The 26613-nt window shown below is 46.2% G+C and overlaps 1 protein-coding gene across 1 annotated transcript in view; it reads left to right on the top strand.

The window, feature by feature from the left end:
• Positions 1-26613, top strand: part of LOC147705714 (sulfotransferase 1 family member D1-like) — a 332723-nt gene that overhangs the window by 139062 nt on the left and 167048 nt on the right. Inside the window, exon 5 of the mRNA XM_086928974.1 lies at positions 8712-8838. Coding sequence (XP_086785100.1) covers positions 8712-8838 — 127 coding nt within the window. The remainder of the gene's footprint in view (positions 1-8711; positions 8839-26613) is intronic.

Here is a 26613-nt window from a genome sequence, read left to right as displayed (position 1 = left end):
TGCAGCACTTCTGACCCACGAACCCTGATGCTTTGGAAGGACAGTCACCCCGCTTAGCGAATTCCCCAAAGTGGACCGCTTACTGTATTAGCTCTTGAACCTCCACAGGGGTACCCCAGACCTTCGCCGCTTCTCCCCTCCTTGTCAGCCCCTTACACGCGGCCTGACCAGACGCCGGTCACGCCGCTCCGCTTCTCTCCCGAGCCTGCGCGGCACTCCAGTCACCTCTGCGCCTCAGGAACCGTTCGCGTTGAAACTGCGCGTGCGCGGCCTTGAGTCAGCGCTTCTATGACTCGGTACTGCTCTGTACCTCACGGAGCCTGCGCAGCGCCTGGGACACTCCTTTCGGCAGAGGGATGCGGCGCCTCACCGGCAGCGGCTTCAATTCTGAGGTGAGACACTCCTGCTAACCACTACTCCCTTGTGCCGAGTTGAGGCAGGACACTCCTTTAAGATCACTGCTTCAGTCTCCCCAGACACTGGGGGTTTAGGGAACGGGGATCTCCCTCCTTCTGCTCCACTTAAGCCTGGCCCTGATCTGGGTAGGGGGCGCCTCCGGTTGACCTCACCTGACAGTGCCTCTTGGTCCTCGCCTTCAGCCACCACCTCGGAGTCCCAGCGGAACTCTCACCCCAGGGGGAAAAAGGTCTCCGGAATCCACAACTTGACAGGGTCAGGTCAGAAGAGGAGGGATAGCGCTACTACAGCAGGGACCGCGATCCAGCAGATCTGTCGCTCTCCACAGTATGCCCGTCTCCTCCTTCAGCCGCCTACACTCCTGCCCCAACCAACCTCTTCACACCAAACCAACACAACTACTACCACTCTAAAATGGCTGCCCAGCATTCCGCCTTATATAGGCTGACCCTCAAACGTCCAGAAGGGGCCAGAAAGTTCTGGAATGTCCTATTCTGTCCTATGGGTCAGACCACAGGTGTGACAGTTGTGGTAGTTGGTAGCCACCATTTTGTAGACCTGGACTAATTCCTGTCAGAGAAGGCGCCTAGGCCTAAGGTGAAGAACTATGAGGGTAAAAGAGCACCTATCCCCCCCAGGCAGCACCATAAAAATCCAATCGACACAAAAATATATAAAGGCATGAGGGGCAAAAAGGGGACAAAATAAATAAATAATAGGAGGGACTACGCAAAGGGCCAGACAGGTCTAACACGCGTCCCCCCCAGCTGAAAGTGGGGAGAACTACCCAACCCCTTGGGAGTCCTCATCACTAAGGCGGAAATACCTAGAGAGACCGTCTGCATTTGCGTGGTCCACTCCAGGCCGATGTTCCACCCGGAAGTCCATTCCCTGTAGGGAGATGGACCATCTCAACAACTTGGGATTTTCCCCCTTCATCTGCATTAGCCAACGAAGGGGTCGGTGGTCAGTCTGAACCAGGAAGTGCGAGCCAAACAAGTATGGCCGCAGCTTCTTCAGAGCCCACACCACCGCGAAAGCTTCCCTCTCAATTGCACTCCACTTCTGTTCCCGGGGAAGCAGTCTCCTGGATAAGAAAACCACAGGCTGATCCAGGCCCTCTTCATTCAGTTGCGATAACACTGCCCCAATGCCATGTTCTGATGCATCTGTCTGGACAATGAACTCCTTGGAGAAGTCTGGAGCCCTCAGGACCGGTGCTGCACACATTGCCTGCTTCAGTTTTTCAAAAGCTTGCTGACAAGCTTCCGTCCAAACTACCCGTCGAGGTTGTTTCTTTGAGGTGAGCTCTGTGAGGGGCGCTACAATAGTGCCATACCCCTTCACAAAGCGACGGTAGTAGCCTGTGAGGCCCAGAAAAGCTCGGACCTCAGTCTGTGTCTTGGGGGGTTCCCAGGCCATGATTGCCTCAATCTTCGCCTGCAGGGGCTGCACTGTCCCCCTACCCACCAAGTGTCCAAGGTACACAACCGACCCCTGCCCAATCTGACATTTGCTGGCCTTGATTGTCAATCCAGCTTGTTTCAGGGCCTGGAGAACTGCTTGCAAATGTTGCAAATGGTCCTCCCAGCTGCTGCTGAAGACAGCAATGTCATCTAGATAAGCAGCGGAGAAACCCTCCATTCCGGAGAGGACCTGATTCACCAGCCGCTGAAAAGTGGCAGGGGCATTTTTGAGCCCAAAGGGCATCACACAAAATTGGAAGTGTCCCTCAGGCGTGGAGAAGGCTGACCTTTCCTTTGCTCCGTCTGTCAAGGAGATCTGCCAGTACCCTGAAGTGAGGTCAAAGGTACTTAGGTATTGGGCAGCTCCTAGCCGGTCAATTAATTCATCCGCCCTAGGGATCGGATGGGCATCAGTTTTTGTAACTGAGTTCAGTCCCCGGTAATCCACACAGAACCTCAGTTCTGGAGTGGTGCCCGGTGGAGCGGCTTTTGGCACTAGAACCACCGGACTAGACATGGGGCTGCTGGAAGGTTCCATCACTCCTAGCTCCAGCATCTTGGCAACCTCACCATGGATGCTGGCCTTCACCTTGTCGGACAGCCGGTAGGTCTTTGACTTCACTGGTGGGCTGTCCCCTGTGTCCACATCATGGATACACAGGTGAGTCCTTCCCGGGACAAGGGAGAACAACGTAGAGTACTGCTCCAGTTTCTGGCGACAGTCTTCCCGCTGTTCAGGAGTTAGGGTGGGAGAGAGAATCACTCCCTCCACTGACCCATCCTTTTCTTGAGACGAGAACAAGTCTGGGAGAGGTTCACTTTCCACTTCCTCTACCCCATCAGTCACCATCATTAAGATGACCTCGGGCCTCTCATGGTGGGGTTTGAGTCGGTTGGCATGAAGCACCCGCAGGGGCTGTCATGGGGTCTTGAGGTCCACCAGGTATGTGGCCTTACCCTTCTTCTCCAACACCTCAAAGGGGCCTGTCCAGCGATCCTGGAGGGCACTAAGCTCTCCAGGCTCCATCACCCACACTTTCTGGCCAGGCTCCAATTCCACCTGGTGAGCGTTGTGGTCATACCACTCCTTCATCACTGCCTGGCTGGCCTCCAAGTTGTCAGAAGCTTGCTTCCACAACTTCGCCATTTGGCTCCTGAAGGCCAGCATGTAGCTCACCACATCCTGGGGGGGTTTCCTGGGAGACTTTTCCCATCCATCCTTCACCAGGCTGAGAGGTCCGCGTACAGGGTGCCCATACAGAAGCTCGAAGGGGCTGAAGCCCACTCCCTTCTGTGGCACTTCCCTGTAGGAAAATAGCAAACAGGGTAGGAGGACGTCCCATTTCCTCCGCAGGCTTTCAGGCAGACTTCTGATCATGCCCTTCAAGGTCTTGTTGAACCTCTCCACCAGTCCATTTGACTGGGGGTGATAGGGTGTGGTGATCTGGTAGGTCACTCCACACTCCTTCCACATGGCCCGCATGTACGCTGACATAAAGTTGGTCCCCCTGTCAGACACAACTTCCTTGGGAAAACCCACTCGAGTAAAGATCCCCATTAGGGCCTTAGCCACCACAGGTGCAGTGACAGTCCTCAGAGGAATTGCCTCTGGGTACCGTGTGGCATGATCCACCAGAGCCAGGATGAACCTGTGACCAGCTGTTGTTGGTGGATCCAAGGGCCCTACAATGTCGATGCCCACCCTTTCAAAGGGGGTGCTAACGACTGGAAGTGGTTCCAGGGGAGCTTTCAGCTTCACCCCTGTTTTCCCACTGGCCTGGCAGGATACACATGTCCGACAGTAGGTGTTAATCGCCACTTTCATCTGAGGCCAGTAAAAGTGGGGGACAAGCCGAGCAAAGGTCTTGTCCTGACCTAAGTGTCCTGCCAAGGGTATTGCATGAGCCAATTCCAGCAGAAAGGCTCGGTATCGTTGCGGGACTACCAAGGCCCTTGATGAACCAGGTAAGGGTACCTTGGGTTCACTGTAGAGGAGTCCATCCTCCCAGTAAATATGGTAGTGTCCCGCAACGTCCCCTGCTGCCTGGGCTTCAGCCTGTCGCCTCAGTCCCTCAAGGGTAGGGCACTCCTTCTGGCACTTACAGAACTCCTCTCTGGTGGGCCCTCCCTCCACATGCCACTCAGCAGGGATGGGTAGGTCCTCCAGAGAGACTACTTCGCCCTCCACGGACTCCTGGTCCACCACCGCAGGTGGCCGATCTGTCACATGGGGTGTGGAAGCCAAAGCAGGCTCTTCCTGTCTTCGGGTCTGTCCCTTTTTGGCAGTGGTTGGGCCATTGTTCCAGGCTCCAACCCAGGCGAACTCCCTCTCCGGGCAGTCGCAGACCTTGTGCTCACACAGGCCCAGTCAGGTGTACCCAGAATCGCAGAATGCGTCCGGTATTCCACCTCTCTCCAAGCATTGTGCTCCATATTATTCCCCAGCAGACAATCAACGGGCACGGCAGGGCTTACGGCAACTCGAAGTGAACCTGCAACCCCTTCCCACTCAAAGGGAACCTCAGCCACGGGATAGTGGCCCATTCTGCCGTCAGCCATCGCGGCGGGGTGGAGTACATTGGGAACCACCTGCTCTGGAGACACCAGTTGACTTCTCACCATAGTCATACTGGCTCCTGTATCTCTCAGAGCCTCCCCTCTCTGGCCATTGATGGTGATCCATTGCCCATACTTAGCAGTATTTGGGGGCACCTGGATCTTAGGAACCATCTCCCGTTCTCTCAGGGACACTAAGGTGACACCCGCCCACTCACCCCCCTTATCTAATGGCAACTCCTCCCGAGCGCTGCACTAGCTACTCTCGGGGTTTTTCCTCCGGTGGGAGGGGGTGGTCTCTTTGGGCATCTGACATCTCCCTTATAATGTCCAACACCACCACACTCAAAACAGTGGACAACCCTTGGCTGCTGGCTTTGGCCAGGATGAGGGTTGCTGGGCGGGTTAGCCCTAGGGGTGAAACCAGTTCCCTTTCCCAGAAAATTGTTTTGGGGACCTTTAGAGAACTCCCGCTTTTTATCTCCCCCCTCCTTCATCTGGGGGGCGCCCTGTCCGGCCTTTTGGGAATCCCCTCCAGTCCCCTTTGAGGACACCCAGGTACTTGCCCAGATGTCCGCCTCCTCTGCAAGCTTCCGGGGGTTGGTCAGCTTGCTGTCCACCAGGTGTTGGCGCAGCTCGGGAAAGCATTTCTCGAGTAGATGCTCTTTCAAAAATAGATCATGCAACCCCTCATAATCCTTCACCTCACTGCCCTGTACCCAGCCCTCCAATGCCTTCCTTGCATAATCTAGGAAGTCCACCCAGTTCTGGGTGCTTAACTTGTGGCTCCCCCTGAACTTCTGGCGATACTTCTCTGGGGTTAACCCAAACTTCCTGATCAATGCTAGCTTCATGGTGGGGTAGTTGGTCTGCTCCTCTGGTTCTAAGGCTAGCAAGGTGTCCCGACCAGTAGGAGGCATGTACTTGTACAAACCACCCCCCCAGTGCTTCTCCTGCACCCCATGGGCTCTTAAGGAGACCTCATAGGCAGCCAGCCATTTGGCTATATCATCCCCTTGACTATAGCTAGCAATTAGGTCTTTAGGCAAATAGGGTCTGGACTCCCTGGCTGGTTCCCTGGATTCGCTGCCACCATTCAGAGTAGGAGAGGGTCCCCGTTGCAGGGCTTGGAGTTCTAACTCCTTCAGTTTGAATTCATGAGCCATCCTCCGCTCTTCCCTCTCCTGTTCTAGCCTGGCCAACTCCCATTTCAGTTGCCTCTTTTCCCTCCTGTCAGTGAGTTCCGCTTCGGTCAAGCTTCCCCCGGAGACACTACTACCCCTCCTAGAGTAGGTCCTTGGTCCTGGGAGTAGGTTTCCCATCTCTGGTTGGAACAACCCCTCCACCCCTATGACCGTGTCCCGGTCTGTCCCTTCATCCTCTTCCTTCCCTTCTCTGTGTAGTTCCACCCAAGCCCTTAAACTGGTCTGAAGTTCCCCCTTCCTAGCACCATGCTTAAAAAACACCCCCATTTGTTGGCAGAAATCTTTTAGCTGGGCCACAGAATAAGTGTCCAGTTCTTCCAGCGCAAATTCCATTTTGCAAAAGACAATTCAGGGTTAGACACACAAGAAAAATAGAGTTACAAGGGCAACCTGAAGCTACCTCCACCCCACCACCAGGAATAAATTTGGAAAAAGCAAAAGTAAAAATTAGGAGGGCCGCTAGGAGAAAACTCCAGGTGTAGGTTAGTGGATTACACTCAGTTACTGCAGAGTAGTCGCAACCACAGTCAGGATCCCACCGCTAGACACCAATTTGTTGGACCTAATGTTGTCAGGTCACCTAGGGTAGCCTGGCCTAGGGTAAGACAATCTCTAATTGAGGCACATGTGCAAAGGTTGCATACCACCCGGCAGTAACTTCAAGCAATTCCACTCAAAAATGACGCTACACCAATCTTTGTGTAAAAATATGAGCTGTTTTATAAAAATAGGTTATTTCACTTTATCCTTTCTTTTTGTTTCACACCATTAATTCTCCTTTCACATTTCAAAGACACATTTTACTTCTTTTGACAAATTTACCTAGAAATTCCACACTAAATTTAATCCACCAAACTTCTCTTAATTCTGCAGAGCTGGAACAAAATGATCAGTGGTGAAAGGCAATTGGCCTATTCAATTCCCCCAGAAGTCCATCAATATTTCAAACCCTCAGAGTAATGATAACAACCAAGGTTTTTCACATTTGCCCAAATGGGCTAAACAATCCCCACACTGTACAATGTTCTGGAGGCAGGTAGGCTGAATCTAACTCCTGCTCGAGGTTTGCTTTTACTAAGACTGTATGAGATATACAATTCTCACCACATTTCCTTCTTTCACCCTGGAGAAGCTGTCCCAAATTACCACTGGTTACCACTGTCAATGGGTGGATGCTGTCTAGTCTTGTTTCATAGACTGATTCTGCTGTCTGGTTAGTGTCAGAACCCTTTTCCTCAGTAACCGGACAATCCCGAGTACATAGGCATAAAATTCAGCCGGTTCCCCACAGTGTTAGTTACAGTAGGGGTTCAGCTCTCTTTCCCTTCTACAAGGCTTGCCGTATCCCAATTGGTAAATAGAAAGACCAATTTCCTTGTGGACTGAACAAGCTTCAGGGACTCTGCAGCACTTCTGACCCACGAACCCTGACGCTTTGGAAGGACAGTCACCCCGCTTAGCGAATTCCCCAAAGTGGACCGCTTACTGTATTAGCTCTTGAACCTCCGCAGGGGTACCCCAGACCTTCGCCGCTTCTCCCCTCCTTGTCAGCCCCTTACACGCGGCCTGACCAGACGCTGGTCACGCCGCTCCGCTTCTCTCCCGAGCCTGCGCGGCACTCCAGTCACCTCTGCGCCTCAGGAACCGTTCGCGTTGAAACTGCGCATGCGCGGCCTTGCGTCAGCGCTTCTATGGCTCGGTACTGCTCTGCACCTCACGGAGCCTGCGCAGCGCCTGGGACACTCCTTTCGGCAGAGGGATGCGGCGCCTCACCGGCAGCGGCTTCAATTCTGAGGTGAGACACTCCTGCTAACCACTACTCCGTTGTGCCGAGTTGAGGCAGGACACTCCTTTAAGATCACTGCTTCAGTCTCCCCAGACACTGGGGGTTTAGGGAACGGGGATCTCCCTCCTTCTGCTCCACTTAAGCCTGGCCCTGATCTGGGTAGGGGGCGCCTCCGGTTGCCCTCACCTGACAGTGCCTCTTGGTCCTCGCCATCAGCCACCACCTCGGAGTCCCAGCGGAACTCTCATCCCAGGGGGGAAAAGGTCTCCGGAATCCACAACTTGACAGGGTCAGGTCAGAAGAGGAGGGATAGCGCTACTACAGCAGGGACCGCGATCCAGCAGATCTGTCGCTCTCCACAGTGTGCCCGTCTCCTCCTTCAGCCGCCTACACTCCTGCCCCAACCAACCTTTTCACACCAAACCAACAAAACTACTACCACTCTAAAATGGCTGCCCAGCATTCCGCCTTATATAGGCTGACCCTCAAAGGTCCAGAAGGGGCCAGAAAGTTCTGGAATGTCCTATTCTGTCCTATGGGTCAGACCACAGGTGTGACAGTTGTGGCAGTTGGTAGCCACCATTTTGTAGACCTGGACTAATTCCTGTCAGAGAAGGCGCCTAGGCCTAAGGTGAAGAACTATGAGGGTAAAAGAGCACCTATCCCCCCAGGCCAGCACCATAAAAATCCAATGGACACAAAAATATATAAAGGCAGGAGGGGCAAAAAGGGGACAAAATAAATTAATAATAGGAGGGACTACGCAAAGGGCCAGACAGGTCTAACAGCCTCCTAATGGCATTTGCTCTTTCCAAATTGGATTGGGAACGTGTCTTCCCAACCCAGGGCGCAATTATGATGCAGTTAGGAACATATGCTCCCATTGAAGTCAATGGGAGTCCAACCAAATCTTTTCTGGAAGGATCTGGATGCATTGTACTCCGTTGGTCGGACTCTTCCAATCAGAGTGGGTCGGAAACCATTTCCAAACCGATTTGGTCGGGAAGCTTTCCAACCTGCACCAGAATCAGGCCCTAGGACCCTAAGTACCATCATGCAAAGAAGAGGTTTCCATGCCTCGAAACCTCTGGAAATCTATTTCCTTCATCTAGAGATTTAACTGACATCAGGAGTTTTGAGGGCACTTGCTTGTGTAACAAGGATATGCTGAAGTGAGACAGAATAGAGGAGATACGTTTTTATTCTGAGATGAAGAGACAGACTTGGTGAAAAAACAAGAGACTTCTGACCATTCTGTGCATCTCTCTTGCCCACTTTCAGATGATCTACAAGGCTCGCAATCCCAAAGATGTGGCTGTCTCCTTCTATAACTTTCACCTCATCTCCAGGGTCCACCCCGAGCCCGGGACTTGGCTAGAATTTCTGGAGAATTTCATGGCTGGCAACGGTAAGGCTAGCTTTTCCTTATTGGTCTGAATGGGAATCTGTCAAACAAAGCTTTCGGGAATCATGAAAACGTATCTCTAGCGGTAAATAAAAAAGAGTTGTTTGTTGTGAAGGGCATCTATCTTGATCTAAGAGGTAAGAAGCACAGATCCATAGAAATTCCCTCTACATAGATCTCTGAGGTGGAACACATCTGTGGGTGGATCAGGGAGGGATGTTGCATGTATTCACTGTGAAAATGGAGTCAAGCTGTACCTTACTGATGGGGTCTAGCAAGGCAGAAACTGGTCTGGGTTACGTGTGTTCCCTTATAGAAGGGGCTTTTCTTGCAGTGTGTGGTGGACTGTTACCCTGAGGAGCAGAGTTAGATTGATTTGCAAAAGACTAGTCATGTTTAGAGTGGTCTACTGGTGGATCACTGAGAACAATATTGTGGTAAACAATATTGTTGACAGAAATCTAGTGTACCACAATATTGTGATCCTATACTTATAATGGTCAGCACACAAATATTACAAAAGATATAATTGACAATACTTTCTCCAGAAATAGACAAAAATTATTGATTTTACAATAGAAATTGGGTTTAAAATAGTAAATGTAAAATATTTTATAAATGTAATATAATGTGAGTTACAAATATTCCACTGATATTTAATACCACATATACTATAAACACACAAACATATATATGTGTTTGTCTATATATAATTATATATATATACATATATATAAATTACCTACTGGCGGTCGCCAGTAGGTAGTTATAGTTAGGATTGGCCACCATAGGAAATTCCGAACATTCTATTGGGAATAACATTGGCGCTGATTGAGGGATCTGCCTGTAATTTTCCTTAAAATGGTCTTGCTGCGCTCCGCTCCTTCCCTGAAAGTTTCAGGGGGATTCGTGAAGTGGGGGCTGAGAAAAAAGGGGGGTCCAAAAACGTGTTTTCTCCATGTTAATTTCCATAGGACGGTCTGATAAGTCTACAGCCCGAACCGCTGAACGGAATTACGCCAAACTTGGCAAAATTGTAGGGACTGGTACGCAGATGTGCCTTTGCTATGTTTGGTGAAAATTGCTCCAGTGTTTTTTATGTAAATTAAGTTCAAAAACACATATATATCTATAGGCGCGCTGCCGGCGCTCTCCGGTGCGCGTACCGCGGAGCGCACCCGGCGCGCTACGGGTGTGCGCGAGCGAAAGCTGATTGGCTGTCGGGTGTCTGTTAACATTCTAAACAGTCCGGAGAGTCCGCCATCTTGTGTCTCGGTAGAATCGAGACACAAGAGGTGAAAAAAGAAAGGGGGATATAATTAAAAGGGGGCAGAGTAGACACCCCCTGACCCCCTAGGTTTTCTGAGGGGGCCTAGAAGGACCATGAAGGGCTAAAAACCCTTTTTTTTAAAAAAAAATTCACGGGGTGAGCGCTGGCGGCGCTCTCCCGTACGCTCTCCGGTAGGCGGACCCTGAGTGTACCACGGGGAAAAAGAGTGTAAAAAAAATAGAGAAAAAAAAATGTTGAGTGTTTAGAGGAAAGTGATGCATTGCTGTAGTGTGACAAAAAAATGATGCAACTCCAGCAATGCATCCTTTCAAATGGGGCCGGGCCCATGTGAAAGGGCCTGCATCAGTCTTACGCCTGCTGTGAAACAGGCGCAAGATTTGGACACAACAGCGTCATAAAGTGACGCAGTGATATATCTTAGATTTCACTGCGTTACCTCTATGACCCTTTCTTGCGTCAATACACCCCCTTTGCATACATTACACCTGACGCAGGTATAATGTGGTTTTTTTGGGAAAGAAAAGAACACACCGGGTTATGTGTACTAATTATATCTGAGTATCTTAGACATGTATATAATAACTCATTTTCCACTCATAGGGATCTATTTGATGTTATTTATTTTTTGAGTATCTTTGATATTCTTATCTCTTTATATTTCTCTTTTTATCTCCTTGTTTTATCTTTTTTATATATATATTTTGAAATATTTAGTTTACAAAAGACATTTTCACATACAATACATTAGAATAATCTCACATAAAATTTGAATTATATAGAAAACATCATTCCTGTTTGAAACTTCATATAAACGCAGAGTTAAATCCTTCAACGCGTTTCGGCGGTCGCCTTCGTCAGGAAATCTGCTTTAGTCTTTATTATCATACCCGTGGCTTAATTATGTGGACATCATGGCTTCCGATAGATTTGCTATTTAGGTCTGTGTCAGGGTTAACATGAAAACAGGCTTTATTTCTCAAACATGGGTTATCATTAACTGTATATATGTATATATCCGTCTTGAATCCGACGTGGCAACTCTCTTCCTAGTTTGCCAATGCAGGTGCTCTGGATGTATAGGTTATTCCCTTATTGTGATTAAATTGATCCATTCAATATGCCGCTTCTGTTGCCTACGATAATTTTCGGTTTTTGGTTGCCGCTGAAAACGTCAGGGTCTGAGTTCCTGTTAGATTTTATATTTTAACCTTTAATAAAAAGTTGTTTACTTATGATGGCTGAGCCGGTTAAAAAGAATGCTCCTTCTGATAGTGCAGGATTTTATTTCTGTGTAAACAGTTCTGTCTGATTTTTTGAATAACGGTAGTCCTTGTGGTTCCTCCGGGTCGGGATTGGATTTCTATTGATAATGTGGCGCAGGGGTTTACAAAGTGACGCATCTACCTAGATGCGTCACTTTGTAAATATGACTCAATAAGGTGCATTTTTAACAGCACTGGTGCGTCACAAAAAGTGAAGTACAGGTGGCGTAAAAGTGACGCATGGCCTCATAAATGAGGCCTTCAGTCTTCTACTCATGCGTCATATTAAATATATGACGCATTATGTCGCAAGTACTTACAGATACGTCAGTATTTCAGATGTATCTGTAAGCGCAAAAGTGATGCATTGCTGGAGTGTGTCACAAAAATGATGCAACTCCAGCAATGCATCCTTTCACATGGGGCCAGGCCCATGTGAAAGGGCCTGCATCAGTCTTACGCCTGCTGTGAAACAGGCGCAAGATTTGGACGCAACAGCGTCATAAAAGTGACGCAGTGATATCTCATAGATTTCACTGCGTCACCTCTATGACCCTTTCTTGCGTCATTACCTTCCTTTTGCATACATTACACCTGACGTAGGTATAATGTGGCGCAGGGGTTTACAAAGTGATGCATCTACCTAGATGCGTCACTTTGTAAATATGACTCAATAAGGTGCATTTTTAACAGCACTGGTGCGTCAAAAAAAGAGACGTACCGGTGGCGTAAAAGTGACGCATGGCCTCATAAATGAGGCATTCAGTCTTCTACTCATGCGTTATATTAAATATATGACGTATTATGTCGCAAGTACTTACAGATACGTCAGTATTTCAGTAGTATCTGTAAGCGCAAAAGTGATGCATTGCTGGAGTGTGTCACAAAAATGATGCAACTCCAGCAATGCATCCTTTCACATGGGAAAAGTCCCATGCGAAAGGGCCTGCATCAGTCTTACGCCTGCTGTAAGGCAGGCCCAAGATTTTGACGCAATGGCGTCCTAAAAGTGACGCAGTGAAATCTCATAGATTTCACTGCGTCACCTCTACGACCCTTTCTTGCGTCAATACATCCCTTTTGCATACATTACACCTGACGTAGGTATAATGTGGCACAGGGGTTTACAAAGTGATGCATCAACCTAGATGCGTCACTTTGTAAATATGACTCAATAAGATGCATTTTTAACAGCACTGGTGCGTCACAAAAAGTGACGTACCGGTGGCGTAAAAGTGATGCATGGCCTCATAAATAAGGCCTTCAGTCTTCTACTCATGCCTCATATTAAATATATGACGCATTATGTCACAAGTACTTACAGATACGTCAGTATTTCAGGCGTATCTGTAAGCGCAAAAGTGATGCATTGCTAGAGTGTGTCACAAAAATGATACAACTCCAGCAATGCATCTTTCCTTACCCTTCCACACCCCTGTTCCTTTTCTACATTTTCTTTGAATATCCACATTCCCCATGTTCACTCTCCATCTCCTTACTTTCCTTCCCCACATTCACCTTCTTTCAGTCCCCCTACTTCACTTCCTTTCTCCTCTCATAGCTTTCTGTTCTTTCTTACTCATTTTCCTCTCCTTTATCAATGCACTCCACTTCACTTACTCTTTTTCATTTTTTTAAGAATTTGCAGCCTGATTCATGAAGTAAAATTGCGCCAGCAATCGCTGCGAAAATGCAAATGCGGGCGCAATTTCCGTAATTGGCATTCAACATCAAAATAGCGAAATCGCAAACACAGAATAGCGAATTCGCTATTATATTCGCAGAATCCCGGCAGGTGAGCATTAGCGAATCGGAAAATGCTAGAAACCACGGATTCTGCGAAAATAATAGCGAATTCGCTATATAATCGCAATCGGTATTCAAGAAAAATCGCTAATAGCGAAAAACCCAAAAATCGCATTTTGCACCGCGCAAAATAAGGACAACTCAAAGCAGGTGGTAACCATAAAAGCCATGCAAAAAAAACTTTCAAAAAACCGTTGTCCAATCACCAACAGGTTCTGGCCTGACCAATCACACATAAGGACCATCATCAGCAGCAGCATTAGGAGTCCCACAATGCCAGGAATGTACATGGTGGTGAGGCGTCGAAGGCTACAGCGATTAGCACGGAGGAGACGCAGGATCCAGGACTGGATATTCCGCCAGCGGGTCACCTTGCTGGGCCAAACCAGAGAGCAGATATATGCTAAATACAGGCTGAATGGGGAAATGATAATGCAGCTAATACAGGACCTTGACCCCCTGATGCAGCACCCAACAAGCCGTACCAATGCGGTGCCTACACATGTGCAGGTATTGTGTAGCCTGCACCTCCTGGCCTCCGGGAGTTTCCAGGGGATAGTAGCGGCTGCTGGGGGGATATCCCAGCCCACCATGTCACGCTGCCTCCACACTTTTGTTGACGCCATGCTCACCCAGCTACACCGTCACATCAAATTCCCCGCCAGCCAACAGGAATTGGACATGACGAAGCTACAATTCTACAATGTAGCCCATTTTCCACATGTGCTCGGATGCATAGACTGTACCCACGTCGCCATCTGCCCACCAGCTGCCATGGAGTATATGTTCCGCAATAGAAAGTCCTACCACTCCCTCAACATCCAGATGGTCTGCAATGCTAAGACATACATCATTGACATTGTCGCACAGTACCCAGGGAGTACCCATGACTCCTTCATATTCCGGCACAGCGGCCTCAACACACAACTGGTCAGGGGAGAGTTTGGGGAAGGACACCTACTTGGTAAGTACACTTTGTTGAAAATGTCACATTGCTAAGATGTAACAGCGCAGCACAGGCAATCACCATCTGCTCCTCTCATTCAGGTGACAGTGGCTACGCCCTCCGTGAATACCTCCTGACCCCATACCTCAACCCTGCTACACCCCAGCAACGGCGCTACAATATTGCACACATACGGACAAGGAATTGCATAGAAAGGACATTTGGCCTGCTCAAGAGCAGGTTCCGCATACTGCACAAGACAGGTGGGGCCATGTATTACAGTCCTGCAATGTGCTGCCGCATTGTGGCTGTCTGCGCAATACTACATAACATTGCAACCAAGCGCCGGATACCTGTTGACATCTCTGGCAGTGAATCTGAGGGGGACAACCGGCCACCTGCACATGCGCGCCATGCACATGGGGAGAACCCAGCAGAAGGGCACAGACGTCGCAACCACATCACAGTGAACAGTTTCTAGTACAACCTCTTCCATCACCCCACAAATCAACAATGCATGCAAAATGTAATGATGACACAACGCTAATGTGTGTAGCAAAATAAATGTATTTGTTCAATTCACAAAAAATAAATAAGGTTCCAGTACAAATGACTCCCACTAACAGTATTACAGCATACTGCTGTGTATTAGAACATGGCAGGCTTAACGTCAGCCTGTGCCAATGAAAGTCTGAAGTTCTCAGGTGCGCCTACTGCGCGTTGCGCCCAAGCGCCTCTGAGGGGCATCCTCCTCCGGGGCTTCAGGACCTGGCGTGGGCCTGGTGCTGCGGCTGTGTGGTGGGATTTGTGAGGCTGAGTGGCTGCTGACGCTGGACGCCCCCTCACTAGCATCATCACCCCCCACAGTGGATGGTATTGCTGGAGGGTGTAGTGCCATGACGGCCGTGGTGAGGTGCTCCAGGACCCTGGTCATGTCCTCACTGCACTGGACTAGTTGGTGCTGCTGTGTCAGGGAGCGCCGCGCCAACAGAGAAGTTGCATTTGCAGCTACATAATTCGCCCTGCTGTATGAGGCCAGCCGGCTCATAAGTTGACGGTGGTGGCGGCGGCGTGCTGCACTGCGCTGTGTGGACATCGCAGCGGTGTTGGCCTCCATGGCTGCAGCCATGCGGGCCATTCCCTCACCCACACCTGCCATGGCTGCAGTCATGTTGTCTAAGCGCTCCCCCACACCTGCCATGGCCGCCCTCATGCCGTCCATGTGGCCTGCAACTGTGGCCACATTGCGCCCTATCATATGGAGCTGCAGCTGAATAGCTCCTTGCTGTCGTGCCTGGCGCTGGTGTATCCGCAACATGCGTCTTTCAACGCTGAGACGCGCCAGTCCCTGTCCATTGGCCCGCCTGCTTGCTGGAGTGGAGTGCTGGCGTGACCTGCCACGCCTGCCCTGCTGGCCTGAGTCTGTGGCTGGCCGCTGTGGACTGGCGCGGGCCCGGATGTTGTGGCGACAGCTGCTGGGGGTGTGACAGCTGGTGTTGCTGGTGCGCCAGATGCAGGGGGTGTGACAGCTGGTGTTGCTGGTGTGCCAGATGCAGGGGGCATAATGGTAGCTGCCCTGGCTGCGGCTCTAGGTGGTGCAGCGGTAGCAGGAGGCACAATGGTAGCTGGCCTGGCAGCGGCTGTGGGTGCTGCACCAGTCGCAGGGGGGACACTGCAGGTGGATCTGGCTGCTGGTGTTGATGCAGCGGCAGGGGCTGGTGCCTGGGTTGGTGGTGGCACCTCCTTCTCCTGGACCTCCTCATCAATTTGCAGCCTTTCACTATCGCTGCTTTCGCCACCTGTGGGGGTAAGTGGTGGATCATTAGTTGCATGTATCTGGCAGACGTACAGTTGCTACATGCATGCTGGGTGACATTCCCTGAATGGCTGTGGCTTTGTGTGCTTTGGGACCTGTCTGGCTGCATTGTGGTACTACAACATTGTGGCCAGACTACATCTCCCACAATGCATCAGGACATTCCTTGATGTGCAACTATGGCATGCCTATGGGACATTAGGGGAGCCTATTTTGTCATGGACATTCATAGGGGGCAGGGTCGCAGTCGCATGCCACTTACCTTGGGTGTCTTGGGTGGTGCGGGATGAGTCGAGTCGTGTGAATCCTATACAGGCCTCCTTCTCCAGGGTGTCCTCCACCTGGTCCTCCATGGCAGTATTGGGTGGGACAGTTGGTCCACCTCCTCCAGTGCCCGCGACTCTCCAAGGCGCGCCGCCACCTTCTCCTTGGCACGGCCTCAGAGGTCATACCAGCGTTTCTTTAACTCCTCTAGGGACCTGTCCGCCACTCCCACGGAGTTAACAGTGGAGGCAATCCCCTGCCAGATCCTACGTTTCTCTTGTTCAGGGACCCTCCTGGAATCTTTTCCAAACAGTTTCTCATGGTTTGCCACCACCCCCTCTATCAGGTGTTCTAGCTCCTGCTCTGAAAATTTTAGTTTCCTTTTGCGCCCAGACGAGCTGCTGGTGCCAGGTACAGGTTCCTCAGACATTGTAGCAGAGTTGTGGTTCTGTAGTTCTCTCCTGTATTGCAGCAGCTCTCCAACTTGCTCCCTCTCAGTGAGCCTCACTGTGGAGAATGGGGGTGGGAACTGGCAGCTTCCTGGTTGTGATGTCATCACTGGGCTCGAAATGCGACTTCCCGTTTTCCCGATCTCGCGAGTTTGCGATCTCGCAAATAGCAATATCGCAAATAGCGATATCGCTATTTGCGAGTTCGCAATCCCGGCGCGGGTAGCCGAAAATAGCAATTTTTCTGCGATTATCGGTAATCGCTAACGGAATTTGCGATCGCGTGCGAATCGCTTTTTTTTATCGCAATTCTTCATGAATTTGGATTTGCGATTTCTGAATAGCGATTCGCTTTTTTTCGCTATTACAGAATCGCAAATTCCGATTTTCATGAATATGGCGGATAGCTCTTTGATGAGAATTGGAGGTAGTTCTGAAAATAACTTTTTTTTTCTTCTTTTTTCTTTTTTTAGAACAAAAACAAAAACAGGGAATGGAAACTGCTCAACAGGAGCAAAAAAATAAAATAAAAATTAGGGCTGGGAACGGCAGCGATGGTTCTCCAATGCTCGAACCAGGAGCAGAACACTTTGCTCCCCATAGCAAAGTAGCTGATCACAGTCTCTGCATTTAAGGACGCCTTTGTTAAATGCAGGCTGAATGTTCGGAACCAGCTCTTGCGATCTCCCCCTCACCGATGTTGTTGGTCCTCCGGTTGATGTAGAGGCCCCATCACTGGGAACCTCTTGTGCCAGAGCCCTGACACTTTCCCGGGCAAAATTCTGGGGGTGCCTCCTCTCCACATGACGAATCATTGTGGAGTTCCCAAAAGAATATTTTTTAGTGGGGTCACCCCGTGACAGGACTGTGTGACAGATCCTTCACTCCACTTTGGGAGCATTTACTTTCTTCTGGTCCTCAGGAATTGAAAAAAACTTCCAGATGAAATGTTCTGTCACCTTCGGCTGAGGAGGCTCTTCATCAATGAATTCATTGGTGTCATCTTCACTTCTGGGTGGTCTGGCAGCCATGATAATCCAAGATATCAAACAAAGAACCGAGAGCAAAAAGGCAGGTCTTGCAGTCACAAAAGTGAAAGAAGAAGTGAAGGAAATGGATGGGGATTTAATTCTTTGTAAAAAAAACTGTTAGCAACCAATGAAAAGTGTTAATTTAAGGTCACATGACTTGACGCGCTTACGCTGCGCGCACCGAAGCGCTTCCGGGGCGCTTACGCGGCGCGAACGTAGGTGCTTCCGGAGGCGCATACGCTGCGCAAACGTAGGCGATTCCGGGGGCGCTTCCGCAGCGCGCCTAAGTGACGTTTCGATAGTTTCACGGAAATGCAAAATTATTTTAATTTTGTAAATCAAAAATACTGCTTTTATATGTTTGGTACTAAATGTCTTGTGTTATTATTTACTTTTCATTCATATTTTTTTACACGAACGCAGATGTAGAGCTCTGGGTGCGCTCTCCGGAGAGCTTACCGGTGCACGCACCCAGAGCGCCCCAGGAAAAAATGATTAAAAAAACATTTAAAAAAAAATATTATAAAAAAAAATCATAATTAATACTTACACAAAACAGCTAATAAAAAAAAAAATCGTAGGTTACAAACTTGGTATAGAAAGGAATTAGCTTTTAAAAAACCTTTGAAATTCAGTGAAAAAACCAGAGGTTTCACAATCGTTATAGTTAAGAATTAGCATTTAAAAAACCATTGAAATTCACTGAAAAAACCATAGGTTTCACACCAGTTATAGTTAGCTGAACAGTTTACTCATACAAAACCATTGAAATTCCCACGTTTTAGTTATTTGGACTCACTATAACTCGCCCGCCTGCAATCCACTGCTGATGATGTCACATATTACCTCATTCATGACATGGTCAGTGACATCACTGATGACATCTCAAATGACATCACTGATGACATCACTGATGACATCATCCAGTGTCTGTGTGTTTCTGTAAAGTTAAAATACAATTAAGTTAAAGTTAATAATTTACATATTGAAGAATGAGTGGATGTATGAGAGTCTGGATGAAGGATTTAGTAGGTGCGTGACTGACTGTATAAGTGAGTGATTTAAATGTGTCTTACTGAATGCATTGGTTATTGACTAAACTGTTTGAATATGTGCTTCAGTATGTCTGTTGCTGTGTAAGCTGCTGCATGTTTTGATCAGTAGCTATATGAGTGGCTATATGGGTTATTGATTTGTTGTTCAAGTATTTATATGTGAGGGTGAATGTGTGTGGGGGTGGCTGGGAGGTGTGTGACTCTGTCCATATACGCAACTCCAGCAATGCATCCTTTCACATGGGGCTAGCCTTATGTGAAAGAGCTTGCATCAGTCTTGATAACTTAATTGTATTTTAACTTTACAGAAACTCACAGACACTGGATGATGTCATCAGTGATGCCATCAGTGATGTCATTTGAGATGTCATCAGTGATGTCATCAGTGATGTCACTGACCATGTCATGAATGATGTAATATGTGACATCATCAGCAGTGGATTGCGGGCGCGCGAGTAATAGTGAGTCCAACTAACTATAACGTGGGAATTTCAATGGTTTTGTATGAGTAAACTGTTCGGCTAACTATAACTGGTGAGAAACCTATGGTTTTTTCAGTGAATTTCAATGGTTTTTTAAATGCTAATTCCTAACTATAACGATTGTGAAACCTCTGGTTTTTTCACTGAATATATATATATATATATATATATATATATATATATATATATATATATATATATATATATATTACCTACTGGCGATAGCCAGTAGGTATATATAGTTAGGATTTTTTCTCTATGGAACTTTTGAAAATTCTATGCCTAATAACTTTGGCGTTTGTGGACGGAATTGGCTGAAATTTTCAGGAAAATGGCACATTTTGTTTCTGAGCAGCTCCTGGAAATTTGGGGGGGGTTCGTCAAGGGGGGGCCGAGAAAAAAGGGGGGTCCCAAAACGCGTTTTTCCTATGTTAATTTCCATAGGGCGGTTGGCCTCACTTTTAGCCCGAACGGCTGAATGGATTTCCACGAAACTTGGCAAAATTGTAGGGACTGTTAGCCCGATGTGCCTTTGCTAGGTCTCAATATATGTGCTTCAGTGAATTTTGAGAAATTAACGTTTAAAACAAGATATATATCTGTAACAGCGCTCCGGGCAGCGCTCTGGTTCGCGAACTTTTCGCGTATCGGAACTTTGCGAAGCGAAGCTGATTGGCTCTCCGGTGTCTGTCAACATTCTAAACAGTCCGGAGCAGCCACCATCTTGTCTCTCGGTAGGATCGAGAGACAAGAGGAGGCCAAAACAAAGGGGGAAATGAAGGAAAGGGGGCAAGGTAGACCCCTTCTGACCCCGTAGGATTGATGAGGGGGATATTATAGAGCCACGCGGGGCCCCAAAAAAAAAAAAAGAAATCCGATTTTTTCGCCGTAGAGACGCGTCTTGGTACGCGAACCGGGCAGCTAACCGGGCAGCTAACCGGGAAGCTAACCGGCAGTGTAACGGGAGTCTGAGGAGTAGCTGATTGGCTGTCAACATTGTAAACAGTCCGGAGCGGCCGCCATCTTGTCTCTCGGTAGGATCGAGAGACAAGAGGAGACCAAAACAAAGAGGGAAATGAAGGAAAGAGGGCAAGGTAGACCCCTTCTGACCCCATAGGATTGATGAGGGGGATATTATAAAGCCACGCGGGGCCAAAAAAAAACCAAAAAAAACCCGATTTTTTTCGCCGTAGAGACGCGTCTTGGTACGCGAACCGGGCAGCTAACCGGGCAGCTAACCGGGAAGCTAACCGGCAGTGTAACAGGAGTCTGAGGAGAAGCTGATTGGCTGTTATCATTGTAAACAGTCTGGAGCGGCCGCCATCTTGTCTCTCTGTGGGATCGAGAGACAAGAGGTGGAAAACAAAAAGGTGTAAATGAATGAAAGGGGTAAGGCAGACCCCTCCTGAACCCCTAGGATTGATGAGGGGGCTATTAAAGTTCCCTGCGGGGCAAAAGAAAAAAAACATTTGCGATTTTTCGCGGTAAAGGTGCTTCCTGGTACGTTAACCGGGCAGCTAACCGGCAGCGTAACGAGAGTCCGACATATTGTGTTTTTTGAACGTTTGTGATATGTGCACTTGTGGATTTTGTCTAATTAAGGTTAAAAAAATATATATATATCTTTAAGCGTGTTCTGGCGTGCTTACGTTTTGGGTTTGGTTTGCGTTGCAGAGACGATACGTCACGGTTATGCGATGCATCATGAGGCGTCTCACGGGCTACGTGATACGTCACTTAATAAAGAATATATTTTACAGCTATAGATATTAGCTTTTAAAAAACAAATGAAATTCACAGAAAAAACCATAGGTTATAGACCATATATAGTTAGGAATTTGCATTTACAAAACCTTGAAAATTCACTGAAAAAACCATAGGTTATAGACCATATATAGTTAGGGATTAGCATTTAAAAAACCTTATTTTATTTGCACAAAACCATTGAAATTCCATATATAGTTAGTTGCACTAACTATATATCGCGGACCCGCAATCCACTGCTAATGATGTCACATATTACATCATTCATGACATGGTCAGTGACATCACTGATGACATCACTGATGACATCTCAAATGACATCACTGATGACATCACTGATGACATCTCAAATGACATCACTGATGACATCACTGACATCTCATTTGACATTACTGATTACATCACTGATGATATCATTTATGTGATAATACATCTTCAGACTCTAATATAACCTTAGATACACTCAGTGTAAACAGGCACTCACAGACTGTCACACATCCATGGAGTTACTCACACACCTAGTCAGTCATGGAAAGAATCAATCACATCTCCATTTCCTCAACTATACAGTTATACACACCTTACTTATTCAAACATATAGTAACACATATTTACTCTCTTATACAATCCTTGATACAAGTTCACAATGATTCATACAGCCACTCACACATTCACTGGCTCTTATGTTCAGTTATTTATATATGTCAACTCTCACATGGAGTGTGTTTTACATATGTACTTACTTTGACATGTAGCACTGAGATATCCATTCACTCACCAATATACTCATGCACACAGTCAACTGTCCATACAGCTGTTTCTACATGCACTTTTGAACCCATGCACCTAGGGAATCAACTGCTCACACATCTATGCACAGAGTTATACACCTCCCAGCCACCCACACACATACTCAGTCTCCCATACAAATACTTGGGCAACCATTCAATAACCCATATAGTTACTGATATAGCTACTGATTTAAACATGCAGCAGTTTACAGAACAACATAAATAATGATTGCCAAATTAAGACACTTTAATCACTAACCCATACACTCAGTGAGACACATTTAATCATTCTCTCATACAGTCAGTCATGCACCTACTAAATCCTTCATCCAGACACTTATACATCCACTCATTCTTCAATATGTAAGACATATTTTAACTTTACAGAAACATACAGTCACTGGGTGTTGTCATCAGTGATGTCATCAGTGATGTCATCAGTGATGTCATTTGAGATGTCATCAGTGATGTCATCAGTGATGTCACTGACCATGTCATGAATGATGTAATATGTGACATCATTAGCAGTGGATTGCGGGTCCGCGATATATAGTTAGTGCAACTAACTATATATGGAATTTCAATGGTTTTGTGCAAATAAAATAAGGTTTTTTAAATGCTAATCCCTAACTATATATGGTCTATAACCTATGGTTTTTTCAGTGAATTTTCAAGGTTTTGTAAATGCAAATTCCTAACTATATATGGTCTATAACCTATGGTTTTTTCTGTGAATATATATATACATACATATATAAACATATATCATCTGTATATCTATATAAATACAAACATAAATGCATGCATACATATACTTATATGCATACAGATGCATGTTATTTACATGAAAGTTGAAAAAACACTAATAAAAGCAAAGCTAAAAAGCCACCTCATTACAAACAGAATGGCTTTAACTTAAACGAGGGCGAGATCTATTGCATTTTCAATGCTTGTTTACTTTGGTTCCATCAAGAAGGCATTCAGATGTGTCACACATTTGCCATAAATTCTGAATGTTAGCACTCTAGTTGCACATTAGATCACTGTAGTAAATCTACTGCTCACCAGGGACGTCTGCTGCTGGTATTCAAAGTGCATGTTTCAGTCTGCATGTCAGAATTTTTTTAATGAAATAGAAGAGGATTTGAGAAGTCACTCAAAATGATCCCTAATTTTTCTTTCTGAAGCACTAATCATACTTTCTATGGCAAAATTAACCCCCTCATGTTGTTCCTTTTTAAATTGAGTGTTTTCAGACTTACCACTTTATTCCAATCAAGATGGCTTCTGGTGTGCCATACTTTTGTCATAAGTAAGACTGTTAGCGCTCTAGTTGTTCTTTAGAACACTCTGGGACATTCTGCCATTGGGCTATACTTGGGGTACATCTGGGTGATATTTGGGCTACATTTAGGCTCTTTTGTCTCTGGTGGCCATCTTGGGAGACTGTATGACGGAATGTTTTAATGAAATTGAAGAGGGTTTGAGAAGTCACTCAAAGTGTGCCCTAATTTTTCTTTCTGCAGCACTAATCATAATTCATATGGCAAACTATACCCCCTCATGTTGTTCCTTTTTAAATTAAATGTTTTAAGAGTTACAACTTTATTCCAATCAAGATGGCTTCAGGTGTGCCATACCTTTGTAATAAGTAGGACTGTTAGCGCTCTAGTTGTTCTTTAGAACACTCTGGGACATTCTGTCATTGGGCTATACTTGGGCTACATCTGGGTGATATTTGGGCTACATTTGGGCTCTTTTGTCTCTGGTGGCCATTTTGGGAGACTGCATGTCAAAAATTTTTAATGAAATAGAAGAGGATTTGAAAAGTCACTCAAAATGTGCCCTAATTTTTCTTTCTGAAGCACTAATAATACCTTCTATTGCATAATATACCCCCTCATTTTGTTCCTTTTTAAATTAAATGTTTTAAGAGTTACCACTTTATTCCCATCACGATGGCTCCAGGTGTGCTATACCTTTGTAATAAGTAGGACTGTTAGCGCTCTAGTTGTTCTTTAGAACACTCTGGGACATTCTGTCATTGGGCTATACTTGGGCTACATCTGGGTGATATTTGGGCTACATTTGGGCTCTTTTGTCTCTGGTGGCCATTTTGGGAGACTGCATGTCAGAATGTTTTAATGAAATAGAAAAGGATTTGAGAAGTCACTCAAAATGTGCCCTAATTTTTCATTCTGCAGCACTAATCATACTTTCTATGGCAAAATATACCCCCTCATGTTGTTTCTTTTTAAATTAAATGTTTTAAGAGTTACCACTTTATTCCAATCAAGATGGCTTCAGGTGTGCCATACCTTTGTAATAAGTAGGACTGTTAGTGCTCTAGTTGTTCTTTAGAACACTCTGGGACATTCTGTCATTGGGCTATACTTGGGCTACATCTGGGTGATATTTGGGCTACATTTGGGCTCTTTTGTCTTTGGTGGCCATTTTGGGAGACTGCATGTCAGAATGTTTTAATGAAATAGAAAAGGATTTGAGAAGTCACTCAAAATGTGCCCTAATTTTTCATTCTGCAGCACTAATCATACTTTCTATGGCAAAATATACCCCCTCATGTTGTTTCTTTTTAAATTAAATGTTTTAAGAGTTACCACTTTATTCCAATCAAGATGGCTTCAGGTGTGCCATACCTTTGTAATAAGTAGGACTGTTAGCGCTCTAGTTGTTCTTTAGAACACTCTAGGAGGCTGCAGTAGAACACAAAGGAATCAACTGACAGTCTCTGTCCTTGTTGGATGTACATGTTTTACTGAGAATGTCAGACTTCATTTTCACATGACTGAGAAAGATAATGTGAATTTACAGAAAATATGCTTTCAGTTTAGCTTATAGATCCCCTTCCAAACCACTGTGGGAAAATCATGAGATATTAGTTTTCTTTCAAACAATATTCATGATATCACAGCAGAAGGTTTTTTCACATGGTAAAATCACCTTAGAACCCACCACAATTCCTACAACGAGTATGGTACCATCAAAAAATGATTTATAATGTAACTAAAGTCCTAAAACCCTCTATTAACTACAATGCTTTTTAATGAGGTGCTATCATGTATATTGGTCCCAAGATGGCTGCCAACACTTCTTGGATGAAGTGCTGACAGCCAATCAGATCAGATGTGTGGTTAGGCTCCGCCCAGATATATATCTTTTTTTGAACCTAAATTACTCAAAATCCACTGGAGCACATATATTGAGACCTAGCAAAGGCACATCGGGCTAACAGTCCCTACAATTTTGCCAAGTTTCGTGCAAATCCATTCAGCCGTTCGAGCTAAAAGTGAGGCCAACCGCCCTATGGAAATTAACATGGGAAAAACGCGTTTTGGGACCCCCCTTTTTTCTCGGCCCCCCCTTGATGAAACCCCCCCAAATTGTCAGGGGCTGCTCAGAAACAAAGTGTTCCATTTTCCTGAAAATTTCAGCCAATTCCGTCCACAAACGCCAAAGTTATTAGACATAGAATTTTCAAAAATCCCATAGAGAAAAAATCCTAACTATATATACCTACTGGTGACCGCCAGTAGGTAATATATATATATATATATATATATATATATATATATATATATATATATATATATATATATATATATATATATATATATATATATATAATATATATATATATATTACCTACTGGCGGTCGCCAGTAGGTATATATAGTTAGGATTTTTTTCCTATGGGATTTTTGAAAATTCTATGTCGAATAACTTTGGCGTTTGCCGACGAAATCGGCTGAAATTTTCAGGAACATGGCACATTTGATGCCCCTGAAAATTTGGGGGGGTTTCGTCAAGGGGGGGCCGAGAAAAAAGGGGGGGTCCCAAAACACGTTTTTCCCATTCATTTTTCCATAGGGCGGTTGGAATCACTTTTAGCTCGAACGGCTGAATGGATTTACACGAAACTTGGCAAAATTGTAGATATGGTTTGCCCGACGTGCCTTTGCTATGTCTTAAAATATGTGCTCCAGTGGATTTTGAGAAATTAACGTTTTAAAAAACAGATATATCTGTGACAGCGTCCCGGTTAGCGCCCCGGTTCGCGTACCTGACGCGTAACGGAACTTCGCTAGGAGAAGCGCATTGGCTCCCCGGTGACTGTGAACATTCTAAACAGTCCGGAGCGGCCGCCATCTGGTGTCTCGGTAGGATCGAGACACAAGATGTGGCAAAAACAAAGGGGGAAATGAGCACAAGGGGGCAGAGTACATCCTCCCTGACCCCCTAGGTTTGATGAGGGGGCTTTAAAAGGGCCCCGCGGGAAAAAAAAAATCATTTTTATTTTCGTTTTTTTGCGGGGGGAGCGCTCGGTACGCGCACCGGGAAGCGGTCCGGGAAGCGTAATATAGGGAAAATAGAATGAAAGAATGTTCAAATAATGTATGTATTGATTGTTCTTTTTGTTGTATTTTTTTTAAATTTTTTTTATTTAAGTACCTACATGTAGGTACCAATGCAGAGTCTAAAAATAAAAATACACTGTTTCCTTTGTAGATATCTTGCATGTTGTTTCAGAAGTTATTGTGGTATATGGAATTCATAGCGTAGTCTGTCAGGAAAGCCGAAACACCATGGAGGCAGGAGATGATAAAGAGATGTTAAATACACATTGGAGATAATATAGTGGGAGAAAGGAAGTAACTATGAGCAAACTTACTATGTAACACAAAAAAGTTGCACAGTATATTTAAAGTCTGATTTTACATTATAATCAATTTGGTACTAGTTTAAAAAATACATATAAAAATGAATAATGTCTCAACAATTTTTGAATTATTAAATATACATT

Source organism: Lissotriton vulgaris, chromosome 7 (genome assembly GCF_964263255.1).
Source record: "Lissotriton vulgaris chromosome 7, aLisVul1.2, whole genome shotgun sequence".
NCBI classification, from domain to species: Eukaryota; Metazoa; Chordata; class Amphibia; order Caudata; family Salamandridae; genus Lissotriton; species Lissotriton vulgaris.
Note: the sequence above shows the minus strand (reverse complement) of the source record. Positions and strands in the feature narration are given on the sequence as shown.